The sequence below is a fragment of the Pipistrellus hanaki genome, assembly GCF_964339955.1.
Source record: "Pipistrellus hanaki genome assembly, chromosome: 6".
Classification (NCBI taxonomy): domain Eukaryota; kingdom Metazoa; phylum Chordata; class Mammalia; order Chiroptera; family Vespertilionidae; genus Pipistrellus; species Pipistrellus hanaki.
Window position 1 is genome coordinate 53,391,704 of NC_140508.1, and position 21,632 is coordinate 53,413,335.

A 21,632-nucleotide genomic window follows, 5' to 3' on the forward strand; every position below is an offset into this window, starting at 1 on the left:
ACTCAGCTCGCATTTCTAGCCACTGAATAAGGCAAGTAAAGGTAACAGAAGGAATTCAGATTGGAAAGGAAAAAGTAAAAGTGCCCCTATTTACTGATAACAGATTGTATATGAAGAAAATCCCATGTGATCTATTTAAAAAAAAAACCTCTCAGAACTAAAGAAAGTTCAGTAAGGTGGCAAATTATAAGATGCATGTTCAAATGCCAGTGCCATTTTTATATTCTGACAATGAACACGTGGAAACTGAAACTAAAAGTGCAGTGCTCTTAGTCACTTCTGTGAAAACACAATCTTAGCTATGCTGGAGATAATGTATGTTCAGGAGAGTGATCAAAGGTCTGAGTAAAGAGGTACATTATAATCTTGGACTGTAACATTCCACAGCTTCCCCAAAATTGATCTGTACGTTTACGGTAATACACTTCCTATCAAAATCTTAACAAGGTTTTGTTTGCTTGCTTTTTAAACAAAATAAGCTTATTTCTAAAACTAATTTGGCAAGGTCCAGGCCCTAAAGTGGCTAAAATAGTCTTGGCAAGGAGAGTAAAGAGAGAAGAACCACTCTTCCCAAAGTTAAGGCTTCCTACCTAGACATATTAATAGCATGGTGTGGAAGGAGAGAACCAAGATCAATGAAACATTAGAACCCAGAAATAGACTCACCCAGGTGTGCTCAAGGGTGTTTGACAGAGTGCAAAGCAGCGAAAGTAGAGAAAAGCCAGCCTCCCCGACAATGAGGCTGGAGCCGATTGGGCATCTGTGGATAAAAAAGAACCTTACTCTTAAGTGTCACACTTTATACCAATGTTAAGTCAAAATGGATCATGGATTTCAATGTAAACTAGAACTGTAAAAATTTAGAAAAACATAGGAAAAATATTCAGAATCCAGGGCAGGAAAGTAGCTCTTAGACTGGACATCAAAAGCACAATGCATCAAAGATAAAAACATTGATAAATTGCATCTCATTAAAATGAAAAACTGTGCTTAGTGAAAACACATGTCAATATGATGAAAAAACAACCTACAAACTAGAAGAAAATACAATATTTGTACACCACATCTGACAAGGATTTGTACCTAGATTATGTAAAAGCTGTTAAAAGCCAACAGGTTAAAAAAAATCAAATTAGAAAATGAACAAAAAATATAAAGAGAAATTCACCAAAGAAGATACATAGGTAGAAAATAAGTATAATACATGAGAAGATACTGTGATCACCTAGGACTGTAAATTAAAGCAATGAACTATCACTACACATGTAGCAGAATGGCTGCAATGAAAAATGGTGCCAGCAACAAAAACTACAATTATGTGAAAAGTGGATTACTTGTATATTTCCTGTGGGAATATCAGATGTTATAGTTATTCTGAAAAATCATTAAGTCTCTTAAGAAGCTAAATATGCAAATATTATGTAACCCAGCAATTGAACTGTTGAACCTTTATCACAGAGAAATGTTAACTTAACTTGGCACAAAAGCCTATCCATAAATGTTTATACCTTCATTATTCATAATAGTAAAAAACCTGAAACAGCCCAGATATCCTGACTGGGGATGATTAGAGAAACTGTTGTCCATCAGTTCATCCTGCATCGCGTGAAGGAGGTAGAGGTCCTACTCTCTTGGTGCTCATAGTCTTGAGGGGAGGGAAAGATAAAAAGTATCTAATAAGCATTTGGAGTTATCAAGTTTATTTATGAGTGACTCATAGAAAATGAAACATGATAAGGTAATAAAGAGTAATGGTTTAGAGATACAATTAAATAAAGAATTTCATTAACAGTAGCATAAAAAATAAAATACTTATAAATAAAAATCATTTTTCAAGAACAAATGAAGTACAAAACATATTTGAAAGCTATAAAAATTGTGGAAGCATATTAATAGATCTAAGCACATGGAAAGACATCCCATGTTTGTGGATTAGAAGTATTAATATTGTTAAAATGGCAACACTCCCTAAATTGACCTATAGGTTCAGGCTATCCCTCTCAACTTTTCAGCTGACTTCTTTGCAGAAATTGACAAGCTGATTCTTAAATTTATATGGAAATGCAAAGTTCCCAGACTAGCCAATATAATTTTTAAAAATTGAACAAAATTTGAGTAGTAATGCCTTTCATTTCAAAACCTTATGCAAAGTTATGGTAATCAAGACAGTGAGGACCTGGTATAAATTCAGAGTTGAGAGTCCAGAAATTAAAAATATTTAATGGGATTGGGGTATGATTGGATGGGTGCTCTTTTTTTTTTTTTTTTTTTTTTTTTTTTTGCCTAGTATAATTAATGAGATTCTTCCATTTTGCTGTGTGTAACTATAATTCATTTGCTTTGTTGTTACATTGTATGCCTTTTGACCATTCTGCTGATGATGACTATTTCAGTTGCTTTTAAGTTTTCCCTATTGGGACTTTCGTTTCTGTGGTGCCATGCCCGGGCTCACCTGTGCTGCTGCATTTGTGTCTGAGCTGGAATTGTTGGATGTTGGGGTATGCGTATGTTCCACATTTAGTACTGCAAATGGTTTGCAAAGTGATGTTTCAAATTATACTGGAATCAGCAATGTGTAAGACTTCCCATTGCTCTACATGTTTGCCAACACTTGGCATCATCTTTTTAATTTAGCATTTCCAATATGTATCTAGCAGTTGTGGTTTTAATGTGCATTTCTTTGAAGACTAATAAAGCTAGACACCTTCTTGTGTGATTTTGGATGTCTTTCTTATTTGGAAAGAGCCTGTTAACATCTTTTGCCATTTTCCTTCTCTCTCTCTCTCTCTCTCTCTCTCTCTCTCTCTCTCTCTCTCTCTCTCTTTATATAAATCTTTATTGTTGAAAGTATTATATATCTTTCCTCCACCCACTTGCCCTCTCTTTCTTCCTCCAACCCCCCAAGCCTTCACCACCCATTGTCTTCGTCCTTGGGTTATGCATATACACATATGAGTTTCTTGATTAGAAGGAAGAGATCAACTGATCAGCCATTTTCCTTCTGAGTTAGCCCTTCTTTTCTCATCCCTTTATGGTCTTTATGTATTCTGGATGTGAGTTCTTTATGTTGCAAATATCTTTTCCTTCCTGGTGTGCTTTGTTGAAAAAAAAATCCTTAATTTTAATAAAATCTACTTCATTAATTTTTGCATTTATAGGTGTGTCGTTTTGTAAAAAACATTTTGGTGATGGGGAAGGAGTCTTCTTCCTTTCCAAAGTGTTGTAAAAATATTCCTCTATATTATTGTTTAGGAGTCTTATTGTTTGGACTTTGACATTGAGAAATATAATTCATCTGGAATTGATTGTGTTTTGATTGAAGTAGAGATCGGGTATTCTTCCTCCCTGTGAGTCTCTAATTTTCTCAACACTATTTCTTTAAAAGACCATCATGTCCTAATAGGTCTACAGTTTTATCTTCCTCCTAAATATGGAGTCTTTCCATTTTGGGATTCCTTCTGGAGCCTGCACTTTACATTGGTGTAATTATCTCTCTGTTAAATGCTACCTTGATCTCATGATTCTACTTTAGTATTTTTGTTTTGCTATATTATAAACTCAACTCTCTGTTTCTGACATTTGTCTTGGTTGTTCTTTTGCATTTCCTGTAAATATTAGCAATACCTTGTTAATTCCCACCAAAAAACATGGCAAGATGTTGGTTGGGTTTGTGTTGAATATATAGGTCAATTTATTAACACTTGGCATCTTTGCAATACTATACATTCTAGTTTTGAAACCTGATACATTGTATTTTTATTAGGTTTTATTTAATTTTAGTAATATTTAATAGGTGCTTTTTTTTTTTATAGAACTCGCCAATCTTTTATTAGTTTATTTTTATTAGTTTTTTTCTCAGTACTGAAATGGGAATATTTGAAAAATACTTATTTTCTTGCTATTTGTTACTGATATGTAAGAATATATGTTTGTATGTGTATATACATATATTTGTTTTCTGTGACATTAATTTTTATTCCTATATTTGTTTACATCCTTGTACTTTCTCTGTGGCTCATTGGCTGTTTTGTTTGTTTGTTTGTTTGTTTGTTTTTATGCTTTCAAATGGACATTTAGCTCTTTGACCCTGTGTTTTTAACATCTCTGTTTTATTGTGTGCTTTTACTTGTATACATTTTCCTCTTCACACTTTCCTGACTTTGGCTGTGTTCCACATGTTTTGATGTGTTGAGATTTTATTACTCTTCAATTTAAAATATTTTCTAATTTCCATTGTGATTTCTTCCTTGACCTAGAAGCTCTTTTGATATTAATAATTGCCCTTCTTCATGTTAGAAAGAGGTAGCTCTATCCTACAACATATTTTTTTTTCTGTTTTAACAACTTTTATTTTTATTGCCTGATGACTGACAAATAATCCATTTTATATATCGTGTAGGAAAATCTTTATGAGGTCTCAAAAAATATAAATAATTCATGAAATTATGAGACGTATTCTTATAATTTTTCTTTAGCTTTATTGAGTTATTAGTAATAATGATTAAATGTATGATTAGTAATTTATAAAAGTTTTTATGTGCCATACAATACGTTTCAGTTATTTTTCCTTTTCTGCTTTATAAAAGGAACACCTCTTCAAATTTGTGGAATTTATTTTCGTTTATTCAGTTTTACATTCATTCATTTAAAACAGTGGTTCTCAACCTTTTTAATGCCCTGACCCTTTAATACAGTTCCTCATGTTGTGGTGACCCCCAACCATAAAATTATTTTCGCTGCTACTTCATAACTGTAATTTTCCTACTGTTAATGAATCATAATGTAAATCCCTGTTTTCCAGTGCTCTTAGGCTCTATAAAATTACAGTTATGAAGTAGCAACGAAAATAATTTTATGGTTGGGGGTAACCACAACATGAGGAACAGTATTAAAGGGTCGCAGCTTTAGAAAGGTTGAGAACCACTGATTTAAAATTTATTAAGTGTTTTATTTATGATATGTTCCGTTTTGTATGAGGCATTGTAAGAATGTTATCTCCACTTTCTTGGGTCATTTACTCTAATAGGGAAGATATAATTTTTTTATAAGGTAATAACTTCTGTATTATGAGTTAAAGTACAACAGAGGCCACAGAAATAGCAATGTTTAACATTTCTCAGAAATGGAGCAGTTTTCAAGCCATCACTAATACCATTTACATGGTACATTAATGGGGGGAAATCTTAAAAGTCCAACTAAAATATGAATCAAAATATTCACTTTTTAAGTACAAATTTTAAATGTGAATTGCTTCAACATAAATTTTAATTTAACATTTTTCATTATTTTACTAGCTATTTCTGTTTTGGAATGGAGTTGTGTTAATTTATAAACTGCATATAGATAATTAACATTTTATATTACTCTTTACAGAATCAAAGAATTCCATCGGACATGGTATTTCTTAGAACTTCAGAAAAAGCAGGTATTTTTATTTACATTGTTGATGATTTGGTATTTTGGCAGTTTAATTTCCAATTTATAAGGAAAAATATAACAATTTTTCTTTGAATAATAAATGATTTAACTCATTAATTTCTAAATTACATTTAACTGTTGATATTTAACACAATGATTTACTGTATAATATGTTTGTTTAAAAAATATAATCTATATATCAAATAAGTGCTATCATTCATATCCATATTGGTATCTAAATAATTAGATGATGTTATTGGAAATTTTATTGCTGTTCTGCATTTGCAATTTTATTAATTAATTCAGCAAACATTTACTTACCACTTACTATATTCCAGGCACTATGTGGTGCTTATGATATAAAAGAGAGCAAAACCAAATTGCTCCTCTTAGAACTCATGATCTATGTATTTTTGGCAGTATACACATTGACATTAGTAATTCTCTGTTTTGTGTAGATACTGTAAGAGTGAAAAGACATATGGGGAGATGGAGTTGAGAGAGACCAGACCATTTGCCTAGCTGAGTTGAAGTGGGCTTCCCAGAAAAAAAAAAAGAAAAAGAAAAAATATTTGCATGACCCAACCTTTCAAGTTAGAAGGATGGAAAAGGGGTACTGAGAGGTAATAATATGGAAGCCTCTTATGGTCAAGAAAACTGTTGTTGGGAATCAGGAAACCTAAAATATAGTCTGCTTTGGTCGGTTTCAAATTATATGACCTAGCCACGAGGAAAATACATTTTCATCATCTGTAAAGTCATGGGAAGTTTTATCAACTACTATCTAAAGTTCTTTCTGCCTTACATCTCTTACTTTGTTGAATAAATGAACAATATTTTTATAGGAAGCTGAGCATATTATTTTTTTTTTTGGTAAGCTTAGCACATGTATTATTCTATGCAGCACAAAAACTCTAGAAAGGACATAGTTACATTTTAGAGTTGTTGATTTCATTTTTTTCCATTTACAAACAGCATTTTTTTAAAGTGTCATTTTAAGTCATGAGAAAGGAAAAATTTTTTCTCCTTTTATCAACTGTAACTATGTTACTCATATTGCAAGGTGAGGCTGCCATTAATAGCTCAGCTACACCTAACAATCAAGCAAACTCCTCACACTTGGCATATTTACTTTATTGTGTGAGACTTAATGGGAGGTTTTGTTTTCCCAATGGGGTAGAGACTAGAAAGCTACATTTCCAGTCCATTTCCTTTCCTCTTGGAAATACAGCTGGACTCCTTTTCCTGTCCAGGTAGGTGGCATCATGCCCTGATGGTTGGCCTTACCTTTTACCTCTTGTAGCCACCTGCTCTTCTCCTCCCTGCACGGCTGTGCCCACAATGGTGCGTGACTAGGATAACCTTAGAAGCTGCCTGCTGAGACGGCAGAGCATTCCTCAGCGTAGGTTCCTGAATGTGGAACAGAGCCCACTCTCCTTCCATTACCAGATGGACTCGGTGCAAGAGAAATATTCTTCAAGTTCCCATGTTCAAGGTTTATCTTGTAAAATAGCTAGTGTTCTCTTAACACTTGCAGTGCTGTAGCAGGCAGGTCACAGCATTGCACTTCCCTTCATTCTTGTTTTTTATAGAGCCTCCAGCTCAGCCATGAGAGATGAAGGCCTCTTAGGCTTTCCGGGCATGCAGACAGATGGCCTTCTAGGCTCCCAGGAATGTGTTAGAGCTTTTCAAAGCCCCTTTCCATCATCTGATTTTCTAACTTTTTAAAAAAGACTTTTGTTCGGCTTGTTACCCCAGTTTTATGACCACCTGAGGCAGGAATGATATTTAAACAGTTGCCACTGATTGTTTGCTTTTTTTCCCTCAAACATCCCAGGGAAAACACTGTTTTTAATGAATTACCTTTGCATTAGGTCAATTCCTGTTAGGTGGTCACAGTGTTCTGGCCATGGGGTTTAGGGAGCCCCGAGTTGGGTTTGGGCCACTCAGTGGCTGCTAGACTATTGGTTTTCTCAGTACTGTGGAGCAATGGGGTAGGGCAGAGTGTTGGGAACAGGGCAAGTCAAAACACAGCTCACTCTTAGCTAGATTTACTTGTGTTTCTTGAGTAAATGCACCTGAGATTGTTGTGGTTTTTTAAATTATATTCCAGAGTTCTGAATAAGTTACTTTTAACAGTTTTTGCTCATGTTCTCATATAGTTGTAGAGAAATGGATTTTCAGAGATTTTTTTTATACTACCATCCCTGCTGATATCACCTATTTATGATTTGTTTTTGTTTCTAAATATATTCATTATAATGAAGAACAAAATATTTCCATTTGGAAGATGCTTTTTATTAATTGTTCTTTTAATTATTGTGTTGGAATTATATGTAAGATTAAAAATATTATCCTAAATATGGAAATTGTTTTAGATGATCAACTTAAGAGAAGTACATAATATAGATTGTGTTAGGAGATAAAAACTGAAGAAAATTCAGCATTTTATAATTGGAAAATAGAAATGTCCATTTTTCAGAGAAGGAATCTGAGGGAGAACATAAATTTTTTGATAAGATTATATGACTAATAGCAGTTTTGAAAATTTTTCTTAAGCATCTTAGTAATCTTTTTACCATGTCATTGTTATACAGTAGTAACACAGCAAGACAAATAGAAATAGGACATTGGGCAAGTGAGATACTCCACTGTGTTAAATCCAGATAAATAGCATTCTGTCCAGATGGGTGATGTTTCAAAGAGTCTTCTTTTATTTTTCTTTATTTTTGTGTTATATTTCATGGGATAGGGACAGTTACTGTATAGTATAAGGATACTTAATATTTTGGAGGTAAAGGATCTTTTTGAGTATCTTTTTTTTTTTTTAATTATTGGTTTCAGAGAGGAAGGAAGAAGGAGAGAGAGAAATATCAATAATGAGAATCATTGATCGACTGCCTCCTGCACGCCCTCTACTGGGGATCGAGCTCACAACCCAGGCATGTGCACTGGGCTGGAATCAAACCTATGACCCTTCAGGCCGATGCTCTATCCATTGAGCCAAGCCAGCTAGATTCTTTGAGAATCTTAAGAATTATTTCCTTGTGCCCCACAAAAACATAATATACATGTATGCTAATTTTTTATTGTTTTATACATTTTTGGAAGGTTATTAATGGACTTTACTTGTTTTAGCCCATGATTCTATTATATTCCTCAGTTGTATTCTTTCTTTATCTCACGTTACAAAAATAATTACTAATTACTCATATGCAAACTTTCAAATGTCAGATATCTGTTTCATGCTAGTTTTCTTTACTTTGTAAAATGGACCAAAAGCTTCCCTGCTATATAGAATTTGTATAAAACTTGCTTTCAGTAAAGGATTTTTAGCTTTTGGAATCCTGTTTATGTGACTCTAAGTAATTGTTTTGAGTGTCTTGATTGCCTAATTTTCAAAAGTACACATATTTAGAATTTTGTGTGTGTGTACTATCACTGCTAATATTATTTTATTACTTTTCAGTTTTTGTTCAGAAAAACCTGATAATACATTGTCTGTTATAATAGAAATCTTTAAGCCCAAGCCAACATGAAAGTCCTAAATCTATGCAGCTCTTCAAGCCTGGACAATAGCCATGGGGCGTTTGTCAATACAGCTCCGCAAGTCTCTTCGTGGCATCATATTGACTGTGTATTAATACAGGGTATTCTATTGGGCCGTCAGCTGATTGTTTAGAATGTAAATGAAGCTGTTGATGGATCTGGTGACTGATGGCTTAAATTCCAATTAATCAATTGCTTCATCCGTTTCTTAATTCAGATCAAATATCTCCTGAATGCACACAGTTCTTTTAGTGGTATTAAGAGAAATTAATGCTTGAGAACTAATTTTCATCAATCTCTTATAAATGCCAATATCTTTTTCACTTGTCTCCTAAGTGATGACATTATAGTTTAAGTGCTGGGGACATATTACAATAGCTCAGCTGTCACTTGTTGTGGGTGAGGGGCAGGTAAATGACACTGTACTCATCCATGTTCTCTCGGTGGTGCTATTCATCTTGCCACCAGCTTAAAAATTTCATGCAGAGTCATTAAGTCATATAAATGATTTAGAAATTAAGTTTGATGGCAAACGATCTGCTATTATATATGCAAAGTCAATGTCTATTTTTCTTTTGTTGGGCACATACTGTAGCCCATTTCTTTCAGAGCTATTGGATTCATGAATTGTTGCAGGTAGTCTGCTGATATTACAGGGTGACTTGTACAGAATATTACATATTTGTACTGCTTCTCACTGAGTCGCAGCAGTTCCTTTGTCACCACCTGGTGTGGCTCTCCTATGTAACACATATACTGGTAGATCTCAATTTTATTGTCATTAGACCTGTCCTTTCCTGTCAAGTCTTGTCAATTATACAAAATAAAATCAAGCATTCATAATAAGACTGCAATAGGATATAAGCAGACTAATTTAATAATTGATTTTTGCTGAACCTTAACTGGCATCAGTTGAAGCTTATGCTTGCTGTTAAAAAAATTAGTAGATACAGTTCATGTAAGACAAGTCCAGTTGGTCATACTTATGCAGCCCCTTCTTTAAATCATATCCAGTTACTTCAGTATTGGTAAAGTTTACTATAACTGAAAATAAATGTCAATTTCCTATAAAATTTTAAGATAGCACATAATTATTTAACATGAAGCAAAGAAAAGCAACTGTATTATTTCCAGTGTTTCATAAGTTATAGCAATCTAGCTAGAAAAGCTTTCACCTTTAGAAAAACAGAATGTTTAACTCTACAGAGTTTCTTATTTTATGTATTAGAGGAAAAAAAAACCTGGAGCTGAACTCTGGCACTGACATTTCAAAGTATCAGTCAGACTCTGATATATAGTCCCTTTCACTATATTTTTATGTTTTATATCAGATCACACACACAGGCTATGAGATAATCATGCAAATATTCAGATGATGGTTTGGTAGATACTAGTATATCTTCAGTTGATAAACTGGGCAATTGGAAAACCAATCCTGTTGTGTCTGAGGAAGTAAGCTGTTCTCTGTGGCTCTCTGGGATTCATGCTGGCAATGGTGATGCCCCTGGCATAGGGTAGTTAAAGGGTAAAAATTAATGGTGCAGGGATCTCAAGGGGCACACTTTTGGCACTGAATTGCTGGTAGTCGTGATTAGCAGAAAGAGCATTGGCTGGTGTCTAGTATTTTTGCTGCGTGAGAGAGCAGAGAATGCCCATGGTGTGCAGGGGCCCTTTCTTCTGCAGTTCAAGTGAACACAAAGCTGGTATGGCTGGAGTTGGCACAGTTCCATGTTAGTTTTAGAATGTGTGTTAAGGTGTAGGGAACGAAGCTATGTGAAGATATGTTCTTATTTCTCTACCTTAAGTAGTTCCCCAAATTTGAGAAATAACATCACATGATTGTTATTCTATGCATACAAATGGTCTGTCTTAGGGTGGATTCTGAGAAATGGTGTGATAGCATGGTCAAAGGGTAAATGGATTGTTGAAATTTAATATTTTTTATGTTTAAGATTTGATAGGGTTATCAGTATGACAGTAGGTCTGGCCAGGGTTTTGGCATTTTAACTGTGCCTTTATGATGAGGAGCGTGTGTTTTCTGATGGTACCTCAGACATTTTATTATCAAAGTCAAATCACACATTCTTAGATATTTTTGAGTATTTACTTAATGTTTAGTTATCAGAACATGAACCAAAGGTAGAAATGATCAGTGTGGTCTTTCTAAAATAAAGTGCAATTAATCTTAAACCTTAATAAGCCAAGAATATCAAATAGGAGATAAGGATCAAATAGTTAATCACCTGTATCTTTTCAGCAAACTCCTTTTGTGAATCAGATAAAGAATTTCTTTGTATATTGTTTTGGATATGACTGTATTGTGGAATTTTAGTTTTTAAAGTATCTGTATCTCAGAAATTTTCTTTTCTAATTCCAAGGTTCATGTTTTATTCGAACGGATCAACTAGATGGCGAAACTGACTGGAAGCTGAGAGTGGCCGTAAGCTGCACACAGAGGCTGCCAGCCCTGGGGGTGAGCATCCCCGCAGTACCCCATCATTTATGTTTAGTAAATTTCTGTTTGTACCAACTAATGTATCAAATGCATCAATAATTTTAAACAACAATATTTACTACTAATGAAGGATCATTGAAAACTAAGCCAAAATAATTTCTGTGGTATCTTAGCACATAACCTGTTGAGGTATAGTTTTGAATGTTCCTACTGACTTGACACTGAGGGTTTTTTTCTTTCTCACTCTTTTTGTTTTTATTTTTAAACCCTCTCCATCCAGTAATCTTTGAAATGGACAGCTTTGTAGGGTTTCAGTAGGTCTGCTAAAATAAAATCACAGTTTTGGTGCCCTGGCCAGTGCAGCTCAGTTGGTTGGAGCATCATCCATTATACCGAAAGGTGGCTGGTTAGATTCCTGGTTAGGACATATACCTCAGTTTCGGGTTTGGCCCCTGGTGTGTGTGTGTGTGTGTGTGTGTGTGTGTGTGTGTGTCTTCTTTCTCTTTCCCCTCCTCCCTCTCTCCCCCCTTCCTTCTTCTCTCTCCCCCCATTCTTTCTAAAAATATCAATTAAAAAAAATAAAAACACAGTTGTGGCCATTTGGTGCTTATTTTGTGTTATTTGTAGTATTTGTCTGATTGAGAGAAGTTTCATTTTATATGATATGCTGATATTCAATGGACAATGAAGAAAGATTAAGAATCTCAGGTAGGAGTGAGGAAACTTTTTTCTGCCAAGGGCTGTTTGGATATTTATAACATCATTCTCAGGCCATAGAAAATTATCAACTTAAAAGTTAGCCTGCTGTATTTGGTCAAACATTTAATGAACTCACCCCTAATGCCTTGGTGGAGCCAGACAAAATGATTTTGTAGGCCTGCTCTGATGGGAGAGAATTGGATACCATGGATTTGGTCCCTTTCCTTGGGTTGGTTGGCTTTGTGTGGAAAAATCTACTTGCGCCACATTCAGTTAACAGTTCATCCCAATGTGCAGCATGAATCTTCTTCATTCCCCTGTGTCCTGGACTGTTAAGTTCACATGTTTAAGACTCAGGAATAGTTTATTCTGTGGGTGTTTTCAGTTGCCTATACGTTAGGTGGTCCCTCCATTGAAATTCATTTGATCATTCTCAGTGTCTTTTTCATATAGTGCAGTATTTGATTTGCTTATATTTTATGAAGGATTTTTTTTATGTCTATGTTCATGAGGGATATTTGTCTGTGTTGCATTTGTTGTAATGTTTTTGCTTTGATATCTAGGGGTATGCTGGCCTCATTAAATGAGTTAGGAAGTCTTTTTGCTTCCAGTATTCTTTTGAAGTACTTGTATATGAGTGTTGTTATTTCTTTTTAAAATATTGAACAAATTCACCCTTGAAACTCTTTGGACTCGGAGCATACTTTGTGGGAAAGTATTTAATTTCTGAATTAGATAATAGAGTTCATCAAATTTCTTGTTCATTGGAAGTTTGTATTTTTTAATGAATTTATTTGTTTCATATAAGTTGCCAAATTTAATGGCATAAAATTTATATAATATTTGATTATTGGTTTTAGTACCGTGTTTCCCCGAAAATAAGACATCCTCCGAAAATAAGACCTAGCACATGGAAAGATAAGACATCCCCTGAAAATAAGACCTAGTGCAACTTTGGGAGAAAAAATTAATATAAGACACTGTCTTATTTTCGGGGAAACAGGGTAGTTGTTGGTCTCAAGACCTCGTTCATTCTCAGTATTGGTAATTTACATCTCTTTTTTCTTGGTCAGTTTGGCCAGAAGTTTATCAATTTTATTAATTTATTTTTTAATATATTTTATTGATTTTAGAGAGGAAGGAAGAGGGAGAGAGAGATAGAAACATCAATGATTAAAGAGAATAATTGATTGGTTACCTCTTGCATGCCCCCTACTGGCATATGCTCTGGGCCAAAATCAAACCTGGAACCCTTCAAACTCTATCCATTGAGCCAAACTAGCTAGGGCGAAATTCATCAATTTTAGTGATCGTTTCAAAGAACTTGCTTTTGGTTTGATTGATTATTGTCTGTTTATTTTCAGTGTTATTGATTTCTGTTATCTTTATTTTCTTCATTCTACTTAGTTTGTGTTTGATTTTCTTGCTTAACTTTTTAAAGAATTTTAGACTTGATTTTATACCTTTGTCTTTTCTGGCAGAAACGGTTAGAGCTATAGATCTCCTAAGTATTACCTAGGCTGTATCACACAGATTTTTATAGACTGCACTTTCATTATCATTTAGTTTAAAATGTTTCTAATTTCTTTATGATTTCTTCTTTCACCTCTCATTTACTTGAAAGGATATTGTTTATTTTCCAAATATTAGGGGATTTTCTTAATGCCTGATCATTTATTTGTTATTTAATTCTATTGTGTTCACAGAATGTATTCAGTTCTATCTCAGTCCTCTTATATGTATTGACTTGTGATTTTGTCCCACAGATGGTCTCTGAGCCAGTGTACCATGTGTGCTTAAAATTTTTTCCCATGTGCCATCACTTTAGTACTTAAGATTCTAGCTTACAGTTCTCATACCATTTGCTAAAATGAATTGGTTCTTGTCATTAGACGTTCTTGCAGCCTGCTGATTTTCTATAGAATTGAGCCAGTTGTTGGGGTGGTGCTATTTTGCGTGGTTGCAGAGTATTTCCTCTTTGTGTCGTCCTTTTTTCTAGCAAGCATCCTCAAGTAATCTTCCAGGGTTAAAGGGGAAGGAAAGATCATGAATCCTTAAATGACTGGAAGGATTTCAATTGGCAGTCATTCTTGGATAGCAGCCCCACTTCCAAGAATTCTAGAGTCACTGGAGTGGATACTTGGAAAGAGTTGTACTAAATAATAATTTGTAGTAGATTTAAGAGTGGTGGAAGAGAAAGTGCAGGGTTAAAACACTGTATTAGGGGGAAAAAATCATTTAAAAGAAAGCCAAACATAAGCTAAACAAACAAAAGTATGTAGGGTGTGGTTGCATTATTAAGAATTCTAGGGAAGTGGGGCGGTGGTGATGGAGGCTGAAATGGGGCAGAGAGGCCTGCAGAGGGGAGGTAGAAATGTCCCACAGCTTGGGTGATGGAGGCTGGGAGCAGGGCAGGGAGGCCTGACCAGGGGGATAGAAATGTTCCACAGCTTGGGTGATGGAGGCTGGGAGCAGGGTAGAGAGGCCTGATGAGAGGAGATATAAATGTCCCATAATTTGGGTGTTGGAAGCTGGTAGCAGGGCAGGGAGGCTGACCAAGGGGATAGAAATAACCCATAGTTTGATGGTGACAATGTTATAAGCATATATGTGTGTGTGTGTGTGTGTGTGTGTGTGTATGTGTGTGTGTGTGTGTGTGTTAAAATGCATAAAGTTATACACTTCAAACATGCACAATTTATTGCATGTAAATTATATCTTAAGAAAGTAGTTAAACTTACACTGTTGTTATCTGTATTTTTTAGTATTCTCATGATGACAGGAATGACATTTTATCAGATTCAGTATTATAAAGAGTTTTTCATTTTTGTTACTAACAAAAACGTATAAATTTCAAAATATTTACTATAGTATGCAAGTCATGTGCTAATTAAAATTTTTTATGGTTGATATACTTTGATAGGGACTGGCACTGAGCATTTGGATTGAGCAACCGTGAAGTAAATGAAAAAGTTTTAAGATATTACTGCAAAACCAAAAAGCAGTATATTTTAAAAAAGGAAATTTAACGGAATTTCTGACTCATCAATCAAATTAAATGTGTAGCTTTATATAATTTGGTAGATTGTGTATAGAAACTTTATTCATAGAAAAGAAAGCTGTAATTTTATTATGGATACAGACAAGGCAATTTGGTCTTTCATTTAATAGCTTATGCTGCCCATAACTGTCACTCATTTTGACTTTTCTGTTTCTAATGTAATGGATTTCGGGAATATTTGGTGTTCTTCACTCTTTGTCACATCATCAGTTGAGCATTGTGTCCATTGTGACACAGGAATAAGTGAACCTACAGATCTTAGAGCTTTTTTAATGAACTGAGGACACCATCAAGAATAACCTCTCTAATTTAGTTGCGTTCCCAGAGCACCTAATGTGATCAGAGAATTAAAATTTTGACAAGCCCTTTAATACAGCTGTGCTGCAGTTCCTGCAATGCTGGCTCCGTGTCTTGGTACTACACAGGAGCCTGTCTAGGAGGTACACATTCCAGGCACCCTAGACATTCGGGAAATATGTTTCTAGCTTTTGTGATCCCCAGGCAAATTTATTAACAACAATGAGGTCATAGTAATTTTCAATAAATCATGACTTGCTGATTTATTTCAAAGGATCCATATAGCAGTAAACAATACCATTTACATTTAATGAGTTTTATTGAACGAAAGGCAATTTTATTTGTAATGAACCACATGTTATGATTAAGGATGTATTTTAATGACCTTTAAGTAATGCGAACAAATGTTGCCCTTGACCTAATAGCAGAGGCTTTCCTACATGATTGAAAACTTCAGAATGGTTTTTAAATTATCATGAAAAGCTTCGAATGGCATTCTCATTATTGTGCCATCATTCAGTCATTTGATGTCTAATATACTAGATGAAATGCATTCCCCTAAATGTTCATGCACATGTCGAAGCTAGCTTGTTCTTTATTTCTATGTCTCCAAAGATAATCTGTTATATGAATGTGTGTTTTTTTTTAAATTACTATGACCGTATAATACTTAACTGATGAATGATTCTCAAACTGGCCTTATCCTAGGAATCATTGGCTGCTTGATTCTAGTTGTGTTTTCATAAGTCTAAAATTACCATACAGTGCATTTTTTCTTGTGTAAACTAGCTTGACTTAATTAGTTTGAAAATAAATTTTTATTAGTTAATATATAGTCTCTGCTGCAGTCACAGATCCATAGTGTTGAGCTGCTGTACTCTCCCTTCAGCTGGTGTAGCATCTCTGCTCCCAGGTCTTCTGGAGGGTGTGTGAGGATCTTTCCCAGAGAGTGTACTGTAAGTCAGGGACCGGGATGTGTTAGCTTTCTGCCTGTCGGCGGTTCTCTGCAGCAGGGTTGCTGTGTATTGAACTTGATAGTGGCAACAGTGTTTTCCATGGAGAATCATTTTGGTAACATTCTGTGAGTAATTTTTGGAGGTTAGTCATGGTCCTCTTTCCTCCTCTGATTTTATGTATTCAATTCCGTTCTTCTCTGAGGAATGGTTTCTATTTCCTGTATTGATCCACCTTAAGTCAAGAAACAAGTTTTTCTCCTTCACCAACATCCCAGAGGTCAGTGGTCCCAGGCTGAGAAGACAGCTCTGTCCTCTGTTTGTGATTTTTCCACTGTTCCAAATGTCTGCTCCCAGCCAGCTCAGCCAGCAGGAGGGGAAGTGCGTGGGAGAGCACTCTCATCCAGGAACTTGGCACTTCTCATCACATCTCACCACTAGAATGAGCTACTTGGTGAGAACTAGGTGTCTGTGTTCTTTATAGAGGCCATGCACCCATCTTAAGCTTGAAGTTCTGCCTTTAAAGGCCATGGCAGAGTGGCGAACAGTGATCTTCATCTCACTGTCCCTCATTTGCCATCACACTTCTCACCTCAATGGGTGAGGTATTGAGACTCCAGTCATTAGGGTCCTCAGAACAGATGCCCCCCTTAGAATCTTGTCAGGATTACCATCTGTACTATAATCAGTTACTTCACAGTTGTTCTCAGGAACTCTAAGCAACTTGAAAAATGTGTATATCTCTCTCACTTAGGTTAAAGGAGGAAATGAAATGTAAACAGCAAACTAGTACAAGGCTCCTGAGGAGGCCATATCATTTTTAGGCCATTGCCTGTTTTCTGCAAGTGATGACATACAGCCAGCAGCCAGGCTCCTGCTCACAGAGCAGCCCTGACGGGAGGCTGTGCACACAGCAGAGAGCCCTCCATGTTCTGCCTCCCTGGCCACAGGGACCCTGAATACATGTTTAGAAGTAGCGGGAATGGAAAGGCCACAAGCATTGCAAAACCATTCCAGGAGTAGGAGAGCATCATGCAAATCTCTGGTGTGTTCTGAGAAATCCCAGAGGACACTGCAGTCTGAAAGAAGCCACAAAGAAGGATCAAGTGGAGATGAGACCTCATTGAAGGACATGATCATGGAAATAAGAACATGGCATGGAGCTGGAGAAGAACTGTTCTGCAGCTCCCAGAATAGAGGCTGGAGTGTGGTTTTGGTTGCTGTTCCCAGTGGACACACTGAGTCCTGTCAGCAGCAGGTAGTGAGAACGTATATGAAGTTCTGCCTGCGAGGGGAAGGGTGTCTTGGCACCTCAGCTTGCCCAGAAGAAAAGCAGGTGTTCCGGTAAACATGTTGCTGGAATAAACAGTTTAGGCCCAGTGAGCCTTTCTTCTCTGGGAATGCTGGGAACCCTCTTGAAATCCACATTTTCAGACACTGGCCAAGGCATCTTTACAGGAAAAGTATATTGTCATTCTAGGTCCTTGCCCAGCTGGGTGAGACCAGCCTGCCCTATTGGTCTCAGGTGTGTCCTGTATGGGTCCTGGAAGCAGCCAGTTGAAATGGCACCCACCTGAGAAAACCCAGCTGTCCCTTTGAATTTCAGTTTCTAAACTCGGGAGAAGCTCCCTCAGGCAGCAGCAGGGGAGAGCATGCGGACAGTTCTGCTAGACTAGGGATGACCTCCTTCCTGTGCCCTGCCCAGTATTCTCAGGCAGCATCTTTGGGTATTAGACAGCAATCCTAACTCCCTGTCTTATCAGTCATCTCCTCCATTAACCTTGGGAGTGGCCCAGAACAGATCTTTCCCTCTCTGGGACAGCAGCATTTGGTAATAAAGCTGCCTTACTAAGGCCTGTGAACAGAAGGAAAGTGAGGGAAGCAGGTTAGGCTCATGATCAACTGCTTCAAGCTGCAGTTGAGCTGGAGTGCCAGCCACAGGTGACAGCAGTGACACCTTGAAAGGTGGGCCTCCCACTTGCAGCTGTGAGCAGGGGTCACATGTTCATGCAACAGTGGCTCAATTTCAGATGGCCCCATCAGGGCCCAAGCCCTTGGTCATGGTCAGCTCAGAGAGGCCAGCCAGCATCCAGTTTTCATGCTTTATGTCCCTCCCAGGGGTTCAAATTCTGCACTAGTCCCAGGTCCCAGGTATCTCCATAAGGCCATTCCTGCACTCAGTTTGGCATTGCTTTGGTCATGGTCAAAACACTCCTGGCAGACAGTGAGAGTTCAGTACGGGGATCTGGGGTCTGTAGGTCCAGGGTTCCAAGTGATGAGACTTCCAGGCTGTGCCCTGAGAGCTCTAACTCAGATATGGCATCAGCCTCACACCAAGGAGAGTTCCAGAGCTGTCTGGACGGGAGTCTGTGTCCAGCACATTGAAGTGTTGAGGGCATGGCACTGGTGCCACTCAGGGCAGACCAGAATGCTGCTTCCTCCCCCACTTCCTCCCCACTCCCCCTCCCACCCCGACCCCCATTCAGAAATCAGAGCTCAGCTGGAGAGCTGCAGAGTTGTCTGTCCCCCAAGCAGCTTTGACCTAGTTGTGCAGCTTGAGTGGTTAGTTTTCTTTTCATTAATCTTTTTAATAGTCACTAGATTGTTCTGTCAAACCTGTAGTCCTATTACAGAATTTTCCTGTAATTTAAGTCTCTTTTTTATTCTCCTGAGCTTTTCCAGTCATCTTCAGGTTACCTTACATCTGCTGATAACTCTCACAGTACTATTAAATGGAAAAGGAATCCCGGTCCTCCTGAGATGGCACAGAGGATATGCAGATAGGAGCAAGCCGAGGCCAGGGCACTATCTGTCCTGTGCAACCCATAGGCAGCAGCGCTAACAGGAGAATGAGACAAGGACAGGCTTGAACTCCTTACTCTTCACGTTTATGGACCAATGTCAACATCCCAGTCAAATTCAGCCCTTCAGTAAAAGACCAATATTTTTAAACTTCTGTATTGAATTTGTCTAGTTTTCGGTAGCCAATTAGAAATATTTAAAAAAAGTTGTCCTAGTATTGTTATTCAGAGAATGTTGGGTATCAGAGGTGTGATAGAATAATTATGGAATAGTCTAACATCCTCAGTGTCTTTGAGAACCAAAATGAAATAGAGATTGAGTAAAATACCAGACATCCAAAAAAAATCTTACCAGCATCTCCTAAGTGCTTTGGACACACATCTGTCATCAGGTAGCAGTGATTTGTTAGAATCAAGAGAACTGCCAAGCCCCCCTTGAGCTTAGAAATTGTTTTTTTTAGTTATCTTCATCCTAATTCATAATGTTGGCACAAAAATATAAGAAAATTAACCATCACTTTTGGTAAATAATATAGAAAAATATTAATTGGTAGCTGAAAACTTTAAAGAAACTTTAATTTTAATGTTACTAATTTAGATGCTCTGTCTTCCAGGACCTGTTTTCCATCAGTGCTTATGTCCATGCTCAGAAGCCACAGCTGGATATTCACAGCTTTGAAGGCACATTTACCAGGGTGAGTTAAGACTTCTGTTAAATCAACAAACCTTTATTTAATATATAAAATATAATAAACCTTTATTTAAAGGAGTTATATCAGGCAGATTCTGCCCTGTAGTAGTTGTACAAATGAGAAATTCCTGGTGCTTCCTGCTCCACCATCTCAGAATCTTGTCTCAGTTCCTTTTTTCCATCTTATTTTGCAGTGCCTTTTCGCTGCTGGTCAATTCTTTTAATGCTCTAGATATCTGAAGTGTGAGTAATCCATATATTGGTAATTTAGTATTGTTTTCTTTATCTTTTCCTGAACAGGAAGACAGTGATCCACCCATTCATGAGAGTCTCAGCATAGAAAATACATTGTGGGCAAGCACAGTTGTCGCATCAGGTAAGAAATAAGCTCCATTTTTATAGTTAATTCTCACATAATAGATGATGCTTTGTGTTTTTGAGTGGCTCCAAACAAGTGTTTCTCAAGATGCCTTGCATAACATGGAAACTTTATTAAGCATACACTCCAGTTCAGTGAGTGTCAGACAGGCCTGACAGCCCAGGGCCACGGCTGACAGTGATTGTGATAAATACAGAAAATGAGAGGAAACATTTGGAAATTTTTATAACAACTGATGAAGTAATTTAATGTTAGAAAAATTGAGGTGTATATTTCCTTGTTTTTATAATTGTTTCTTTTGTTACTTTATTGTGGTATTTTACAGAACTAGTCCTCACAACATATTAATAATTTAAAAATAAAACCTGGCCCTTTATCATTCATTGTTTGTGGGGCTCCTGCTCTAGAAATAGGTTACTCCTTCTAGGATTAAGGTAGCTGGAGAAGCTGCTCCATGAGGACAGCCCCAGAGGGACAGCCTGGAGCTCTGGGACAGACACAAACCAGCTTCTGACTGAGCATACAGGGGAAGTGAGGACAGCAAAGAACCCACTGCAGCATGGGGCACATCATCCACAATAGGGATGGAAGTTGTGCTTCTCAAACCTGTCTCATGGGCAAGTGTAGAGGATGAGAGGTAGGTGGAGAAAGTGGGCAAAAGTGTTGCTCTGATGTCTTCCCCAAACGTGCATGGTTGCCAGAGCCCAGATCTGGTGCAGGTCCCATCTGACACTGTGTGTCCCTGCCTCATCTCTTGTATAGATTTTCTTAGGCTGATTTATTGGTTTCATTGGGGCATGTGGGTATATCTGGCAGGTGTGTAGTGGTCACTGGCTCACTGTCACCGCTGTGTCTCCACTGCTGCTTGGTGCTTCTCCCAATATCCCCTAATCCTCACCCTCTCACCCCCACAAGGGGATGCTCGAGCAGCTTGTACGTGAGGTTTTGTTGAGACTGGCTCCAGGAAAGCATCTGTAAATTGTAGCCAATCACCAAGGCTGCCATACGGGCCTCAGTTTTCTTACTGTGTGTAGCAGGTTCTGGGTGTATGATTGGGATCAAGTAAGACTTTGGTTGCTTGATCTTTCTTTGTTTGTTTTTCCCCTACATCTTGTCTTTCTCATATGCAATCTCTCCTTAAGTCTGACAAATGTATTATATCTTGTTGCCCCCTCATGTCTCATTTTTAAATTAACAGGTAACCCCTTTCCCATCTTTCTTTGATTTGCCAAGTATACAGGTTTACTCTTTCTTTTAGTCTATAAATATATACCTGTTGTCAAAGAGAATGGAGGATATTTCAAATATGCTGTTCTGACTAGTAATTTT

At 37.0% G+C, this 21,632-nt stretch overlaps 1 protein-coding gene across 2 annotated transcripts in view; it reads left to right on the forward strand.

Moving 5' to 3' along the window:
- ATP9B (ATPase phospholipid transporting 9B (putative)) overlaps nt 1-21,632 on the forward strand; it is a 133,506-nt gene that overhangs the window by 36,251 nt on the left and 75,623 nt on the right. For both annotated transcript variants that reach the window (XR_014795342.1, XM_084887978.1), the window contains exons 7-10: nt 5,374-5,425; nt 11,346-11,440; nt 19,848-19,928; nt 20,225-20,300. Coding sequence is in view for 1 of the 2 variants with exons in the window: in XM_084887978.1 (XP_084744104.1) it covers nt 5,374-5,425; nt 11,346-11,440; nt 19,848-19,928; nt 20,225-20,300 (304 nt within the window). In the remaining variant the exon portion in view is untranslated. The remainder of the gene's footprint in view (nt 1-5,373; nt 5,426-11,345; nt 11,441-19,847; nt 19,929-20,224; nt 20,301-21,632) is intronic.